Below are 19193 nucleotides of genomic sequence, written 5' to 3' on the forward strand. Positions count from 1 at the left end.
GACTTGTCCCCTGCCTTGAACTCCTTGAGCTTCTTGGGATTGAAAGAATGTGCACAAGCGGAAGCAATGAACATAAGAGAGAAAAAGATTGCAAGCAAGAACTGAGCTTTATTAGCTTGAGGTTACAGAGTACAAGAGCCAGCAAATAGGGCAGAAATGATATGTTGGAATGAATAAGGGAGAGCAACTCTTATATACTAGTGAAGGAAGTAGTCGGCTGTAGGAAAACAGGCCCATAGCTCCACGACACCAGAAAAGATGCAATATTTTAACACCCCCTCTGCATCTTGAAGTATGCAAAAAAGTCAGAAAAAAACTGATGACGAAGGTGCGACCATGGACACCTCAGCATGGCCAGTACTGAGTACACCTCGAAAAATGCACATGTCAACTTGTTGTCTTCAGAAAACATAATGCCACTGTAAAGAGCAAAAGAAAATCTGCTTGGCTCTAAACTCAAAGTAGAACTGTGAACACATCACATCCAATAACCTCGAACAAATGAACATGAAACACATCCTGTCCATAGTCTCTGCTAACCAATAGTTCTGGAACTCATTCGAACCATGAAGGAAACTTGGTTGATCCTGGAACTCATCCGGACCATCAAGTGAACTTGCCTGTCTTTATATTTGGAACTCCGACACACGGGTCCCATGCTCCAGATTTAATAGAAGAGAGATTTTGAAAGCTCCCTCATCCGCCCACAAGCCGTTTCTAGAAGACAGCACACGGGGGATGCCCTTAGGATCAAAGCAGGACACCAATCATGTTCTCTCCAGACTGTAAGGCCTTGGGAGAGCTGAGGTTGTCACTAGACGAGTTTGTGTCAGTGTCATGTGACTTGTCTTTGCCCTTCTTGGAAGATTTGCCCTTGTCCTTGGCTTTGCCTTTGTCCTTTGACTGACAATCCTTTGACAGGTGGCCTTTCTTCCCACACTTGTAACACCGACTCCGAACTTTCTTCTGCACTATCAAGAGTGCCTGATCAGGTCAAATAGACGATGAAACTTTCAATTTCCCCTGAGAAACTAGGATGGATTCCTCTTCCAAGAGGAGAGTACACAGATCATCAAACTCGAAGGAACGTGTTGTGATCTGAACCCACAAAGCTCGGGAAACCATGTCATAATCTGCAGGAAGCCTGATGAGGAGGAGAGCAACTAACTGAGAAGAGGTCAGGGCAGTACCCATTGCCACTAATTGGTCGTGAATTACCTTAACCTTCATCACAAATGATAGCATGGAAGTCCCTGCTGTAAACTCTAGAGAAAAGAGCTAACCCAAAAGGTTGACAGACCGCATTGTAGAGTCCCGTGCATATAGGTCTGTCAGCTTTCTCCAAACAGAAGCAGCACAATCCAATGGTTGCACGATGGGGGAGACCTCTGGTGAGATGGCTCATACAAGTGCAGAGTGAGCTTTTGAGTCTTGATTCTCCCAAGCTGAAAGTTCGGTGAGAAAGGCATCCTCCTGGTCCTGAGTCCACTTCCTAGAGCTGGTAGGGCATTCGGGCTTTCGTTCGTGGCCCTGAAAAATCTCCCAGAGACCCTTGTGTGTGAACCAGACCTTCATCTGTAGCTTCCAGTGATCATAGTTTGTACCACTAAGCTTGTCCTCCTTGTTCGTGCAAGGGGGACCCATGTCTGCCTCAAAGAAGCTATGTCTCAAACAACCTCTGTAGCTAAGCAATCCACGTACTCTCTCAAGCACCTTTCCACAAGATCCAACTAGGGACTAATAGCCCCCTCTGAAGATACAGGCTAGATAGAAGCAAAAGAAACCCAAAAAAAAACACACCACCATGAACCTCCTACCGGTAGAGGGAGGGGATCTTGGAGGGAGAAGAGCTGATGTGCCACTTGTCTGATGCACTTGTTGAATCTGCAGCGAGACCTCCTCCACTTGCCTCTGTAGAAGAAAACGCAGCCTGGGGGCTGGCGGACAGCAATTGGAGAGCTTGTAGAGCAAAAAACGCAGCTAAGAGAGAGAGAGACGCAGCCACTGTTTCGAAGGATCTAGAGCCTGGAGAATCTAGGGAAGCAGAAAAGTAGAGAAACAGATTGTGCAGTAGCCAGAACCTAGGCGAATGATACCATGAAAGAATGTGCACAAGCGGAAGCAATGAACATAAGAGAGAGAAAGATTGCAAGCAAGAACTGAGCTTTATTAGCTTGAGGTTACAAAGTACAAGAGCCAGCAAATAGGGCAAAAATGATATGTTGGAATGAATAAGGGAGCAACTCTTATATACTAGTGAAGGAAGCAGTCGGCTGTAGGAAAACAGGCTGACAGCTCCACAACACCAAAAAAGATGCAATATTTTAACAGGGATGTGGTACATGTACTTCTCTTTTTCTCTTCCCCTTATCCAACAGGGCAGCCCTCTCTGCATGGGCTTCATGGGCAATCAAAGATGTTTCAAGAGGCCCGGTGGCATGTGCATTATGAATTTGTGGCCCCAATGCATGTGACCTCCCCAAAATGATGCAATGTCTCACCACGAGACAACTCAATGGGCAAAGTCTTTCGGCTTGCATGCCAACCACTCTCTCCATGATATACCTTCTTTGAATCCAAAAGACCATCATGTGGCCCACTAGCTCCCCTTTTTGGAGCGGGACGTGCTCCTTCCCCGTTCTTGGCTTTTACCTCTTTGTTGGGATCTCCCACGTGCATTCATTGCATTGGACTTTCCAACAGAATTGTTCTTCCTGTTCATCTCTTCTTGAAGAAGAGCACCCTCCACATCTGCATATGACAGCATAGCATTTGAATTGCTAGTGGCTGTCCTGAATGTGTCCCAACTCTCTGGCAAAGTGCATAAGAGAAAAGTGGCTTTGAACTCATCGTCCATTGCCAACTTTTGATTGATGACCTGGCTGACAACACCATTAAACTCATTTAGATGGGCTGTCATAGAGGCCCCTTCCTTCATTTGAAGACCTATGAGTTTCTTCAACCAATACACTTTGCTTGAGGCACTTTGCTGGGCATACAAGTCCTGCAATCTTTGCCACATTCCCCAAGCTGTCTTCTCTTCACATATGCTGAAAAGTAAAGTGTCTGACACAGACAACATGATGGTGGATCTTGCTAGCTCATCCATATCTTCCCATTCTTCAGCAGTAAGAGAAGCGGGCATTACACGCCTTTCTTTGATGGGCTTGTGCTGCTTCTTCTGGAGCAACACATTATAGCACTAGGTTTGCCAAATGTCATAATTATGTGAGCCTTCAAGCTTTTTGATATGAAGCAATGAAGAGCTCTCACCTGTGGTTGCCATAGCAATATGCAACCTGTCATCACAGTCAATGCCTGACTCCCTGCAAGATGTGCAAACACTGCACCAAAAGCACACAAAGTGCTCACAGTTGTTCTCCCAAAGTTTATCTCCCACTGCGGAAGCACAAATGCAACTCTACTCCCACTGAATGTGATAAAATCACCAAAATCTGGTTGCTGCAGATTTAGGACAGCACCTTAGATGTGCTCTGTTCCCCTTCAAAAGTACTGTACAACAGTACCAAGTGCTCACCAATGATGTACCAAATCTGTACCGGCAAGTACAGCAGCTGAAAATGAGCCTTTTCCTCACTCAAATCAAAGTACAGCCATGCCAAAACTTGTACAAAGTTGTACCAAATCTGGACCAGCAAGTACAACAGCAATAAATGCTCTCTTGGCTGTCCAAATGAGTGAAAATCAGACTTTTACAGTCCCCACCACTGCATACAACAGTCCTCGACAGAAATTGAGCAAAAGCCCCTTGACTGCAAGTGGATTTCTGAGGGTTCAAGGCATAAAAGTCTTCCCTGCTGCTTTGCCAAGCTCAACAAGCATAAAATCTTGAAAAGCCCCTTGATTCAAGATCAATTTCTGATCATACATGGTACATTAGCGCACATGAAGGCATCCAGAGTCTTCACAATGCTTCCCCCTGGCCACATATACATCCAATACATAAAAGCCCCTTGATTTACAGGCACATTGAGTGCTTGACAGGCATCAACACATTGCCCAAAGCATCAAATGCCAGTGCCCGCATGCAAATCAACCCAATCGGCACAAAAGCCCTTTGATCTGCACTCCAATTTCCTGCAATTTTGCCCCAAATGTGAGATTGCTCACATCATACAGCATGTATGAATGTCCAATGGCACAATTACATCAAAAGCCCCAAATATCGACACCCAATTTCCTGCAAATTGACCCGGAATGTGACCAATGTCACCCAATTTTGCCAATTTTGCTCAAAAATTGAGCAATTTGGACCTGTACCTGCTCAATTGATGATTGTACCTGCTCACTTGATGATTGGACATGCAAATTCCAAAATTGAAGCAAATACCTCAGGCAATTTCTGATTAATGTTGCAGAAAGGGAGGAGTCGTATTGCTGCAAGAAAAAGGGGGGTGTTGGGGGCATCGTGCTGATGATGCTGCTGCTGTGTAGGTGGGCAATAGCTGAGGAGCTCTGCGCATCACGGCTTGCCAAGACACCTACAGTAGCCCACAAATCATTGCTCCCTGTGCTTTACGTTGGCCAGCAACCTTCTTGCTCACTGCCTGTAGTTAGACCTACACACAACTGTGTTTGCTACTGACCACAGTCGACCTGGCAGCATACCTACCAACGTCGCTTACAGCTGGCCAAGCTTGCAAACGCCTGTACTGCCCAGCGATGACAGACATGCGCTCCTGTACTGCCCAGCGATGACAGACATGCGCTCCTGTACTGCCCAGCGATGACACACATGCGCTCCCTGCACCTATGATGCTATTGCGCTGCTAATGGCTTCCCTTGTTGTCGACCCTACTCACGCTTCCAGGCCTGTATTCTGCACACAGGCGAACAGTTCTGAAGCAGCACGCAGGTCCGTACAGCACACGCAGGCTCTGATACCAGTTGAAGAGAGATGAGAGTGAGAGAGACAAATGTGGGGATAAGTCAACTCATCAAGTGTGTGACTCCCCTATCACACATGTATATTTGCACTAGTACACATAGTGCACTTAGTACATTAAAAGTACTAAGTGTACTATGTACTATAAAACTTATGGGCTAGTACACACTATAAGGGTGGGCATAATGCCTTTACCCCAACATTGGGGTGTGTGTGTGTGGGAGCATATATTGATATCAAGTTCTACACCCACTATTGGGCATTGATGACGTTAGTGGGGATGTCGTAGTATCCAATCCATACTTTGCATGATGGAGTTGATGGTTTATTGTCTTGTGGATGACTACCATGAGGTTATAAATTGCACATTCTTATAAGGTGAATTTGGACATGTTCCTGGATTCATCTAGGTATATATATAAGCTCTTCGCCATACTGTTCACCTGTCTTGCTAGTGCAGAAGAAGGATGGTTCCTTCCGCATCTGTGTGGATTATCGGGCTTTAAACAAGCTTACCATTAAGAACCGGGCTTTAAACAAGCTTACCATTAAGAACCGGTTTCCAATTCCACACGTAGATGACATCCTTGATAAACTTAATAGGTTTGCGTGTCTCAGTTGCATTGATATTAAGAGTGGATATCATTAGGTGCATGTGGTACCACATGATGTACAAATAACAACATTCAGGACATCATTTGGGTTGTATGAATTTTTGGTTATGCCATTTGGACTCACAAATGCTCGGCCACGTTTAACAAAATGATGTATCACATTTTCCGTGAGCATCGGAAATTCACAAGAGTGTTTTTTGATGACATCTTGGTATTCTCCAAGAATGAGGAGGAAAACCGCCCAACATTGGCTATTGTGTTTGAAGAGCTTCGTAAGCACAAGCTCTTTATCAATGCAAAGAAGAGTGAATTTTTCCTCTTAGAGAATCATTATTTGGGGCACATTGTGTCAAAGGATGGCGTTAAGATGGATGTTGCAAAGATAGAAGCCATTTGGAATTGGCCTGAGCTATCTTCCGTACATGAAATATGAAGCTTTTTGGGTTTATGCTCATGCTACAGGCGATTTATGAGGTACTTTGCATGGATTGCTTTGCCATTGCATGAGCTCACTAAGAAGAAGGCCATCTTTAAATGGACAGTTGATGAGAAAGAGGCTTTCTTTCTGTCACCATTTGGTCCATCTCCATGTCTGGAGCCACTCTTCTGGGATTGTTACTCCATAGAGCGGCCAGATTTGTGCCATATGCTCACATGGGGACAAGCCGGTGTCCCATGTGAAAGGGCCAGTCTTTTGGTGTCACATGGATGGGAGCTAGATTCATGCCACCCGTGTGTGACCAGTATTGTGTCACATGGACGGGAACCAGTTTTGTGCCACTCGTGCTTCGTACTGTATGGACAGGAGCCTGTTGGTGTCACCCGTGTATGGCCAGGATGGCGTCTTATCTATGGGATTGCCACTCCATAGGAAGACCAGGACATACATTCATAATTTTGTCGCGTCAGTTTTGTGCCTGACAGGAACTTTTTGTACAAGTTTCATGAAAGGGAGATTTCGTCCATTACATGTGCACATGCATTTATGACTGCATGCATAAACTTGTTTTTGCATGATTTGTTTGCGTGTGTTTGTCTGTTTTGCCGTGCCAGTACATTGGACGAGGATGCTCCCAGTGTAGCGTGGAAGTGCTGCTTGCTGACACATTGGTGTGGTGTGTGAATAGGTGGTAAGTATTACCATTTTGGCCCTTTTAAAGTGTAAAATTCATAAACATTAGTTAACTTTAATGTTTATAAGTAAATGTCTTGACACACATTTTAAAAAAAAAGGGCTGGACATTTTCTTTCAAGGGTGCCCATAAGCATTTTTAATAATTATTAAGGTGTTGTAACTTATATAATCTTTTAATCAAGGTTTGCATGGAAAGTAAAACCACCCCCTCATGGGTGGTGGAGGCGAAGGAGAAATCTAGGTTTTTTTTTTGGAAGCCGACTCTTCTCCTCCCATTGCCTTCATCGGCTGAACTTACTTGCTTGCACCACTTCTTCGTGTGCTGTATCCGCCTGCACTTCTTCTTCGTGTGCTGTACCTGCTGGCTGCACCTATTCTACCCAATGATTACACCTATTATAACCAGTGACTGTACGTGCTGAACCAGAAGATTGTACCTGTTGTACCCGATTTCTTGTTGTTGTACCAGGCTTGTACTTCTTGTACCAGGACCTATACTTGATGTACCAAACTTGTATCTACTGTACCTCGTGGATTGTACCTGCTGTTGTCCATGTTGTACCTGCTACACCCATGGTTGTAAGAGGTGAACCTGACTGCATGGTAAAAGAAATGTATCTCCATTGACTTCTGCTACAAGCTATATCAGGTGCCTTGTATTTCTTATTTGTGTAAAACTAAATTTTCTAAATTAAGTTCAAAGATTTCTTTAAGTTTTGTGTAGAGCAGGAACAAAGCATGTTTATGCTAACCATACTCAAGAAACTTTTCTAGTTTGGTTTGTTTTTCCCTGAGTGGTAGTGCTAACCGCGCCCTTAGAATTCTGAGAGCCAGTGAAGGTTAGAAACACTAGGGAGTCCGGGAGCAAAGCTTATCTGGGAGAACCAGGCAATGTTCCCTCCGCGGTGTACCCCTTTGCCTGTGTGCTAGTACGGGCGTGCCTGTCGGTGCACGGTCCCGGAAGACGAGTGAAAGGCAGGTGTGCACCTAGTGAAGATGGGAGTATGCCTGTGACTTGGGACTTCTTCGACTGTCCAGATTTCATTGACAAGTACCTAATTGTTTGAGTTGTATTCACTCCATGTGAGGAGAAATCTGGCCTATTGGCCCGAGACACTAGTATATATAAATACTCCAAGAAATACAAATGTATTGATGGGGGGGGGGGGGGCGGCTCTTTTCAGCCCCAGAGTTGGTGTCAAGTGTTCTTGGTCATTTACAGTTTTAATGTTGTTAATAATGTCCATTGTTGGAATTAATCTGGCCTATTGGCCCATGACACTAGTACATATAAATACTCCAAGAAATATAAATGTATTGATGGGGTGGCCGGCTCTTTTTAGCCCCAGAGTTGGTGTCAAGTGTTCTTGGTCATTTACAGTTTTAATGTTGTTAATAATGTCCATTGTTGGAATTAGTTAAGTGATCTAAAAATGTGTATTGTGTCTTCCGATTTGTAGGCCTCCTGTAGAGAGCGGTTACATTGGTATCAGAGCCCGGTCGTCTCTCTTTCTCAAGAAGAGACACGGTGTTTTGAGATTGGAAGCATACATAGACACTTGACTCAATGGACAGCAAAGGCAATTCTTTGGAGGTGCCAAATTCAAGAGGTCAATCAAGTGCTTCACGTGATTCCGATGCATTGGTTGGAAGGCACAAACCTCTTGAGAGAGGTTATGACAGTGCATTCATGGGACAGCCATTCCGTGGAAAAGAGTCTATGCATGAGAATGAGCCCAATGCCTTGAGGGCTGAATTGGAGCACATGAAGAAGCTTTTGCAGGCAAAGGAGCAAGAGCTGAAATTTCTGCATGATCCTCATGTACAAAGTGTCATTGAAGCAAGGAAAGCTGATGCTATGGTGGATATGACCTTTGAGTCCATGGCTCGTGAAGTGGGCAAGAAGCCAAGGGAATTGGTACTCTCCTATCTCATCCGCAAGGGTGATCTCAAGGAAGGAGAGGATGGGGAGCTAGTATTCAAGAATCCACCTCGTTTGAAGCAGGGAGACCCAACATCTCAACGGTTGAGGTCTTTTATACACAAGGAAGAGGTATCGGTCACTTCTCGCCATTACTCCTCATGGGACATGAGGCAACAAGGTTGTGCATGTTACTTGGAATGCCATTATTGTGGCAAGAAGGGACATATCAAAAAGCAATGCTACAAATGGAAGAATGATCAAAAGGAAAAGGGCAAAGGCAAAGACAAAGACAAAGATGAAGCCAAAGATGCAAAGCCAAAAGGCAAAAGTGGAGTCAAGATTGAAGAAGTCAATGTGTCACATGCAGGTGACAGTGAGGATGAAGTCCTATTCACGTCTTCACTTGATGCCCATTCACTTCTTGCAGGAGATGGTCATGGTATGCACTCATGGATCATTGATTCAGGTGCCTCCTTTCATGTCACAGGTTGCAGAGACTTGTTTGTCAGGTATACTGATGGCAATGAAGGAGTAGTTTATTTGGGTGACAACCATGCATGCAAGATTCTTGGCAGAGGTGATGTGAGGCTTGTGTTTTCAGATGGCTCACAGCTTATGCTCCATGATGTCAGGCATGTGCCTCAGATCAAGAAGAACCTGCTTTCTACTGGACAGCTTGATGATGCTGATTATGTTACCACATTTGGTCGTGGAAAGTGGAAGATTAGTAAGGGCTCACTGGTTGTTGCCAGAGGCTCTAAGGTGGACACTCTTTACTTCATGCATGCTGGTGTTTGTCACCATGTTAATGTAAATGCAACCGAGCTGCCGGAAATCTCTATGTGGCATAGCTGGTTGGGACACATGAGTGTCAAAGGAATGGAGCAATTGTCTCGTTTTGGTTACTTGCCTTCTCTAAAGTTCTCAAGTTTTCAGTTTTGTGAGCATTGTATATATGGCAGGCAACTCCAGTGCCCCCACAAGAAAGCTCTTGGACAGAAAGATGCTCAGTTAGAGCTTGTGCATACAAATGTATGTGAGATGCCTCAGCTTTCTTTGGGAGGGGCAAAATATTTTGTGTCTTTTATTGATGATGACACACGTAAGGTGTGGGTTTATCCTCTTCGTTTGAAGAGTGATACATTCTCAGTGTTTGAGAAGTTTGTTGCTCTTGTTGAGAATCAAACTGGCAAAACACTGAAGGCTTTGCGTTCCGACAATGGTGGAGAGTATATGTCCAAACAGTTTCAAGACTTTTGTGATGCCAAAGGCATCAAGAGGAAGCTTTCTACTACTTATGATCCTCCACAAAACGAGACAGCAGAGAGGATGAACAGGACCATTCAGGAGAAGGTCCGTTCTATGTTGTCACATGCTGCATTACCTCATGGTTTTTGGGCTGAAGCTGTTATGACAGCCGTTCATCTTATAAACAGGTCACCTAATACGAGGCTTGGTGGGAAAGTGCCAGACATAGTTGCCAGGCGTTTCAGAAACGGCAAGTATGAAACAGGTTTCATACGTTTTGAAACGTTTCATAAAAGGTAAGAAACGGGTACAAAAAGGTTTCATACAAAACAGAAAAAACATGTATATTTTTTACTTGAAATATACAAAAGAAAAAACTGTTGACATAACTTATAAGAGACCACATTGAATTCATTTCAATAAAAACAAAATATATGTAAGATATGATGATATCACAAATCACGTGGGTGATCACTGATGACTAAACAAAAATCAAAAGCATCACCACGTGGGTGATGAGTCATGACTCAAAATCCAAGATCAAAATAAATAACATGTCCAAAGTTCAAACTAAATAACATGTCCAAATAAAATGATACTGGCACTTGCTAGCTACTATTTGCATCCTCATGCTCATCCTCATCTGCATCTTCTACCTCTGCAGCCTCACTCTCAAGGTCACTGCCGGTAGCCGAGTCCTCAAAGGCCTCATCCTCTAGAGGTGCAGGTGCACCACTAGTACTAGCCTCTCGAGAAGATCGTGTAGTGCGAGCCGGAGCCATGATCTCCTCATAGAGCATAGAATAGATGTCTCTCTCCTCCTGAGGAATGTCGGGAATCTCCTTGCACTTCATGATATCAATCTTATCTGGATTCACTTGGCGAGGCTCAATGGGATGACTCTTTTGTTCTAGCAATCGGAGTGTAATATGCGGAAGCTTCGGAGAAGGATCGGTACTTCAAAACTCAAAAATCAGCACTCTTTTCGCGACGGAATTAACGCACAAACTGAAAGACGATGTGCAGAAAAATAGAGAGAGAAGGGGGAGATGGAGAAGGACACAGTATTGGGTCCCAATTACCCTCTGTAGGGCCCCCACCACGGATGGTGTATTTGCTTTATTAGAATGATGTAAATCTGAAACAAATACAAAGTACTTGACCTTTTCTTGGCTGGAAAACTTGCCCTTGACCTTCAGTCCTTCACCCCTTAGCTTTAGCAATGTTCTTGGCTGTCCTGGCCCTTGGTTGCTTGGAGCTCTTGGTGAATTATGAGATGACTACAATGAATTCTTGGCTGGGCTTTTATACCCCCTTCAACATCCAGTCGGCCAGCTAATAATATCCCCACGACTAGATATTTTCAATAAAGTGTTTTCACACTCTATACCCTGCTGTCCAGCCTTTGCATGCTTCTGGGGCAGCATCCTGGCTGCTGGGCATGCTGCGCAGAGGTGTGGGCCTGCCCCTACACCTGGCCTACCTGCTGATTAGGGCTTCTGACCCAGTCGGCTGCCTGTCCAGCAGCAGTACAACTGGCCGACAGCCCCTCCAGCCCATGCCTTGGCTGGTGGGCAAATCTTGGGCTCTCCTGGCCCCTTGGGGGTGGTTCTACACCTCCCCCATGCCCATACTACAAGTGCAAGTGCAAGTTCTTCGCACTGGGGTAGCCCTATGGGCTGGCCCCATCTCTACATGCAAACCTACATGCCTACAGAGGCCTGGCATCCAGTTGCAAACCAGATACACAGCACATCTGACATCATTCCAGAGGGAGACTCACAGCGCGGACTGGCACTGCTTCATGTGCAGGACAATGCACACCTGACCTTGGACTCATGTGCAGGACGATGCACACCTGACCTCGGACGACTGAGATGGATCCCTGGCTGACTCGTCCCGGACTGGGCTCACATGGGACCAGTTCACCATCCCAGGTCCTGCACCTACTGTACAGAAATGTCTACGTGGCATCCAAGTGCGGGATGCACGTGACATCCCCTTCTGCTTAACTTGACGGAAGCTGCATAGCCTCCAAATAATCCGTCAATAAAGCCGGATAGTCTTCGAAAAATTCTTTGTCGAGCCATACCGCTTCATGAGTTCCTCGGTCCTGAAACTTCGTGAGGAACTGTCGTAGTCTTCGGCCTGAGCCATGCTTGAAACGGTGCAGAAGGATCTGTTCTGGAACCATTACTTCTGCTTCATCAATGATGTCTGGTTCCGCTTCGTCTTTGACCTCTGAAGGGGGTGGACCTGCATATGGCTTTAACCAACTGATATGAAATACATCGTGCATAGTCCGACTCGGAGGTAGCTTTAACTGCATAGACACCTCATTAATCTTTTTCCGGATGGGGAATGGTCCGAAGCTCCTGAAAGACAACTTTGGGCATCGCTTGCCCACCTGCTTCAATCTTTGCTTCATAATCCGAAGATACACCCAATCTCCTTCCGAAAACTTCATGTCCCTTCGGTCTTTATTGGCCTGTCGAGTGTAGGCCTCTTGCGCTTTAGCCAATCTGTCTTTAACGGACTCTAGGATCTCCTGGTAAGACTCCGTCACTCTGTTCGCCTCCGGTACTGAAGACGAAGTCCTGGTTAACAACGACTGGAAAGGCCTTCCAAACGCTGCCTCATATGGAGTCCTGCCAATAGCTGAAGAAAAAGAGTCATTCAAAACAGCTTGAACTAAAGGCAAAAACGATTCCCACTTACCTTGCTGATCGTGGACATAACACTTCAGCACATCAAAGGCCAACTGGTTGTATATCTCTGTCTGGCCATCTGTCTGTGGGTGGAATGCACTGGAAAAATTCAACTTAGTACCAAAATTATCAAACAATGCCCTCCAAAAATGACTGGTAAACTTGGCATCTCGGTCTGACACTATGGTCCTAGGAATCCCACCAATCGGGTACCAATGCCGAATGAATAGCTGGGCAACATCCTCGGCGGTCACATTGGCCCTGCAAGGAATAAGCATAACAAATTTGCTGAACCTGTCAACAATAGTCAAACACTGTGTATTACGCTTACTCGGACTGGGAGGCAGATTTGTGACAAAGTCCATCGAAATGTCTTGGAAAGGACCCTCAGGAATTGGCAAAGGCTGTAACAACCCTATCTTCTTTCCACGAGGAGCTTTCACCTTTTGACAAATGTCACAGCGTTGTACATATGTAAACACATCACGCCTCATCTTTGGCCAATAGTATTGCCGTTCTAATTTCTCCAGAGTCAAATTCATGCCCCTATGACCACCTGTAATGGCGTCATGGGCATCATGGAGAAGAGCTGCCCGGAATGATTTCATGACACACAGTCGGCCTTTGTAGTAAAGCCAACCATCGCGTATCAGAAAATGGCATGGTCCTGTGGCATCCAATGCCTGTTCCCACTGAGTACCGAATTCCTCTGAATCCGCGCACGTGTGATTCATGTCTTCTAGTCCTGTACCAACAAGGTCAAGTCTAGTGGTCTGAATCGCAAATACTTGTCCCTTCCTGCTCAAAGCATCGGCCACTGGATTGGCCTTTCCTGGAAGGTACTCAATCATGCCACCAAACTGCTGGAATATCTGACTCCAGCGGTGTTGTCGATCACTCCACTGTGCACTTGGCATCGTCTGAATCCAGCGCAATGCCTGATGGTCAGTGCGAACCTCGAAGTCACGGCCATACAGGAAATGTTTCCAATGTTTCAAGGCCTGAATGATTGCTAGGAGTTCACGATCATAGACTGAGTAATTCTTTTCGTTGGGCAGTAACTTACGAGACATGTAAGCTACCGGATGACCATTCTGTTGCAATACACCTCCAATTGCGATGTTACTCGCATCGATGATCACCTGAAATGGTTCGTCCCACGAGGCAAGGGCTAAACAAGGCGCTTCTGATAAAGCCACCTTGAGGTTCTGGAATGCCTCCAACGCTCGTGGAGTCATTCGAATCTTTTGCCTCCTTGTTTTCACTCCCTTTAGCAGATCGGTGAGGTCTGCCGAGAGATCAGAAAATTTGTCAATGTGGGTGGAATATGCCTGGCATATACCCACAAATGATCTAATGTCATAAGCGGTCTGAGGTACTTCCCAGTTAACAATCTCGGCCACTTTAGCCGGATCAAGTCGAATGCCTTCGGCACTAATTATATATCCCAAGTAATGTACTTGGAACAGATAAAATTCTGACTTCTTTTCATTGACATAGAGCTTGTTGCTTTCCAGCAACTTAAGGACTTTCTCCACATCAATGTCATGCTGCTCAACTTTAGCTGAAAATATGAGTATGTCGTTAAGAAATATGAACACACACACTCCAATCAACTCCCGGAAAATACGCATCATCATGCGGTTAAATGTAGCTGGGGCGTTCGTCAAACCAAATGGCATGACCACAAATTCATAGTGGGCCCGTTCTGTACGGAAAGCTGTCTTGGGGATGTCCCCCTCAACAATCCGAACCTGGTGGTACCCACTCTTTAAATCCAATTTAGAGAACACCTTAGCTCCATTCAGCCTCTCGAGAATATAGTCAATTCGAGGCATCAGGAATCTGCTCTTGATAGTCAGCTTGTTGAGTGCACGATAATCGACACACAACCGAGAAGACCCATCTTTCTTCTTGACAAATAAGATCGGTGCTGCAAATGGCGACACGCTGGGGCGAATGAAGCCAGCTTGTAACAATTCTTGGAGTTGGCGGTCCAACTCCGATTCCATTGCCTTAGAAAGGCGATATGGAAACTTGCTCGGGGGTTCCGAGCCTGGGAGGAGGTCAATCTTGTGATCCTCCGGTCTGGACGGGGGAAGCTGGGGAGGGAGACTGTCCCGAAGAAAAATCTTCTGGAACTTTTCATGGAGAACCGAGTACTTCTCGGAAGCATTGGCCACCGTCTGGGCTGTCTGGATGTAAATCATCGCACACTGTGCGCCTTTCCTGACTGCTCGCTTAGCCTGCAAGTGGCTTATGAGAGGAAAGTTTGGAATACCTGGCTCACACTTAATGGTCACCGGGGTGTTTGACACATTCCGATCGATCTGGAACGTGTGCTTGTCCCACTTGACATCAGGAAGAAACTTGTGAAACCACTGGATACCCAAAATTATGTCTGCTCCTACAAGAGGGGCAACCATAAAGTCACGCACAAACTCTATGCCCTGAATCACTAACTTAGCACCTAGAGCTTCATACTTGACGCTCGTTGTCATACCTGTGCTAAAACCCTCAACTTGTTTGTCCACCGGAGTCAGCTCGAAACGGGCACGCCTAGCGGCCTCTTCCGTGATCACATCCTCCGTGCTGCCGCTGTCAAACAAGACAACGACTCTCTGGCCACCTATGTAGCCAAAGGACTTGAGCAATTTGTTGCGCTCATACTCCTGGTCATGGGCGCCCTTCTGCTTATCTTCGAGCTCCCGGCTAATAATTGCTCCAACTGAAGCGCCGGGGGTTGAAGAAGTAGGGGTAGCCGCTGGGGTCTGTGTGGGAGCTGTGCTCACCACGGAAGCTGTGGAGGCGGCGGCGGCCTTTGGAGGCTTCTTCGGACAATCCCGAGAAGTATGTCCTTTTGTGTGACAAAAGTAACATCTACCCTCCTTCCTGTACTGAGAAAGCTCCTCAGCACTCAACTTGCCACCTGTCTTGCCTGCCTCCGCTTTTTGGTCTGGAGTAAGCTTAGACGCATTGTTCGAGTTCTTGGAGCCAGAGGCTCCCGGGCTCTGTCCTGGGGAAGACCCCGTCTGGTTCTGGCTTTTGCCCCCCGAGGCGTTAGCCTTGGGAGAAGCCGGCTGGGAAGTCTTGGGCTTGCCACCATTGTGTTTCATTTCTGCACTCTGCGCAAGTGAGAGTGCGTCCTCAAAGGTGGCTGGCCTAAACATACGCACCTCCCATTGGATTTGCGTATCCAGGCCATACAAAAACTGCCCTTTCTTGTCCGAATCAGATAAGCCTAATTGCAGACACAAGGTCGAAATTTTATTGGCAAACTGAAGGACTGGTTGTGCGTTCTGACGCGCACCCCTGAACTCGTCTTCGAGTCGCTCAAGGTAGTGGGGCGGTAAAAACCGCTGCTTAAGGTCACGGACGAACTCGTTCCACCCATAAGCTGCCATACCTGATCTGGTGTGGGCATGAGCCCACTGAGTCCACCAAGGAATGGCCTAGCCTTCCAAGTACCACTGGCTAAGATCACTTTGTCAATATCTGATTTCCTAACTGCGGCAAAGTAAGCTTCAAATTGATGTAACCATGAATACAGAGTAGTGGGATCGAGTTTACCATTATACTTACTGAAATTCATTTTCTCGGGAAAATGATTCGAGGGCGCCGCCGGTGTCAATCTGGCGTCCAACGCTCTGAGGTAACGCTCGTGTTCCACTCGTCGCATGGCGTCGTCTTCGCGTTGTCGAATCTCCAATGCACGCATCTGCATCTCAAGCAAGGAGCTTGGCTGCGGCTGTGACCCTGCGAGAGGGTCCCTGACGAGGATCTGGTATCTGGGATACGGAAGGAGAGGGAGGAGGAGATGGAAAACGCGACGCTGGAAAGCAAGAATGCTCCTCCAGAGCCAAAATCCGCGCCTTCTGCTCATCCAACTTGGTTGTCTGGTCTGCGATTGCTCGCATCATCTGCTGGAACATGTCTTGTACACTCAAGCCGGGTGCCCTAGCTGGGCTGCCTGGTGCACTCTGGTCCCATGGTTCTGGTTCTCTCTCGTCGCCAAAGCAAGCCATAGCGGGAAAATGCAGTTCCTTTCCGGAACGCAATCTGACCATCCACTATCTGCGTGGGAGACTTCCGGAGGCTTCCGGAGGCTAAAAACCAACCGTCCTTTGAGGGACAGGAGTCACTCCGAAAGGGGTAGTCCACCGGCGTCTAAAAACCAACCACACGAGCGAAAAAATTTTCTGGTTTTCTTTGCTGAATCTTTGTCCTTGAAGTGAGCTCTGATACCACTATAATATGCGGAAGCTTCGGAGAAGGATCGGTACTTCAAAACTCAGAAATCAGCACTCTTTTCGCGACGGAATTAACGCACAAACTGAAAGACGATGTGCAGAAAAATAGAGAGAGAAGGGGGAGATGGAGAAGGACACAGTATTGGGTCCCAATTACCCTCTGTAGGGCCCCCACCACGGATGGTGTATTTGCTTTATTAGAATGATGTAAATCTGAAACAAATACAAAGTACTTGACCTTTTCTTGGCTGGAAAACCTGCCCTTGACCTTCAGTCCTTCACCCCTTAGCTTGAGCAATGTTCTTGGCTGTCCTGGCCCTTGGTTGCTTGGAGCTCTTGGTGAATTATGAGATGACTACAATGAATTCTTGGCTGGGCTTTTATACCCCCTTCAACATCCAGTCGGCCAGCTAATAATATCCCCACGACTAGATATTTTCAATAAAGTGTTTTCACACTCTATACCCTGCTGTCCAGCCTTTGCATGCTTCTAGGGCAGCATCCTGGCTGCTGGGCATGCTGCGCAGAGGTGTGGGCCTGCCCCTACACCTGGCCTACCTGCTGATTAGGGCTTCTGACCCAGTCGGCTGCCTGTCCAGCAGCAGTACAACTGGCCGACAGCCCCTCCAGCCCATGCCTTGGCTGGTGGGCAAATCTTGGGCTCTCCTGGCCCCTTGGGGGTGGTTCTACACCTCCCCCATGCCCATACTACAAGTGCAAGTGCAAGTTCTTCGCACTGGGGTAGCCCTATGGGCTGGCCCCATCTCTACATGCAAACCTACATGCCTACAGAGGCCTGGCATCCAGTTGCAAACCAGATACACAGCACATCTGACATCATTCCAGAGGGAGACTCACAGCGCGGACTGGCACTGCTTCATGTGCAGGACAATGCACACCTGACCTTGGACTCATGTGCAGGACGATGCACACCTGACCTCGACTGAGATGGATCCCTGGCTGACTCGTCCCGGACTGGGCTCACATGGGACCAGTTCACCATCCCAGGTCCTGCACCTACTGTACAGAAATGTCTACGTGGCATCCAAGTGCGGGATGCACGTGACACGGAGATTGCAATGACAAAAGACAAGCCTCTCCAATTGTGCTGAGGAGAGTCTATTTCTCTTTTTCGTGTGAAAAAGAGCCCATGTACTCCAGTTTCTCTCACAAGGCCCTGAACTGCAATCCTGGGAGAGAACTCTCAATGCAATCCGTCTCTACATTGTACAAAAAAGAATGTTAAGTTAGAGTCAAAAAGAGAGTAGCATTTGAATGTAGATTTTGAAAGAGTAGGACTCACGAGACAAAGATACAAGATTCAAGAATCAAGAAACCTTACCAAGTTGGGTGTCCCAATACCGTATTTCTCCCACCAAGACACTGGCTCCAACTGTGTCTCCCTGAGCAATGCAGTAGCTCGCCCAAACATATGGCTACCGTTGCGGTAAATGAGAAGCTCATCCTCGAGCTTTCTCATCAGCTGTATATCACCTCCCACTTCCACCAACTTGGTAATGTACTCGATCCATCCTGACTCTAGCTCCTCATTGAGGTATTGCTCCTCATTCCTCCAAAGGGGATGCAAAATGTGAGCAACAGCATGGATTGACCTATGAAACCAATCCCAACGCCGATTCCAGATTTCCTTAATATCTTGAACTCTACATGTAACATGTGACATACATAAGAGATCAAGATTTATAAAGTAACTCAAAGACTAAAGTTAAAGCCCAAGGGTGAGCACCTGTCACGCGACAAGGTAGTGAAATCATTGAGAGCTTCACCAATTCTGTCCATGAACTCATAAAGCAACCCAATGGTACTTCCCTCCATGTCTGTGAGCCGAAGGACACTATACATGGGCTGAAGTGCCTTCACAAGTCCCTCTGCATCCTGCCACCAAGTATCTCTCATGACCATACGAGAGAATGCTATAGACTTGGGCTCATCCTTGTCCTCCCATGCTGTCCATTCACGACACACAACAGTGCGTAATAAGCCATGTCGCACTCTCACTAGTCTCTCCACCACAATAAACATATATGCAAACCGAGTTTTGGTGGGCTTTAGAAGCTCAAGATCACTATTGGCCCTGTACATGCTCAAAACCTTTGGCCTCTTTCTGACAAAGTTCACCATGGTAGATGCAGCTGAAAATACATGGCTCACCCAATCAAGCTTCCCCACATCCTCAATCATCAAGTCAAGGCTGTGTGCTACACAAGGTGTCCACACAATCTTGGGGAACTCCTCCTCTAACATCCTGCCCATGGATACACAATTGGACCCATTGTCCGTGATCACCTGCACAATGTTATCAGGCCCAATTTCATTGATTGCCTGGCGCATGTGGGACATAATGAACTCCCCTGTAACCACTATCCCTGGCACCGATGCATCTATGG

The 19193-nt window shown here is 46.5% G+C and overlaps 2 protein-coding genes across 3 annotated transcripts in view; both read right to left on the reverse strand.

The window, feature by feature from the left end:
- LOC147633187 (uncharacterized) overlaps positions 1–19193 on the reverse strand; it is a 48803-nt gene that overhangs the window by 16754 nt on the left and 12856 nt on the right. The window lies entirely within an intron of this gene.
- LOC147633188 (uncharacterized) lies at positions 17820–18469 on the reverse strand. Its single transcript, XM_086806813.1, has 2 exons — positions 18128–18469; positions 17820–18005 (listed from the first exon to the last, which is right to left on the reverse strand). The coding sequence occupies exons 1-2, from the start codon at positions 18467–18469 to the stop codon at positions 17820–17822; spliced, it is 528 nt and encodes a 175-aa protein (XP_086662939.1).

Source organism: Cibotium barometz, chromosome 12 (genome assembly GCF_041138505.1).
Source record: "Cibotium barometz isolate CiBa-2024 chromosome 12, ASM4113850v1, whole genome shotgun sequence".
Lineage (NCBI taxonomy): Eukaryota > Viridiplantae > Streptophyta > Polypodiopsida > Cyatheales > Cibotiaceae > Cibotium > Cibotium barometz.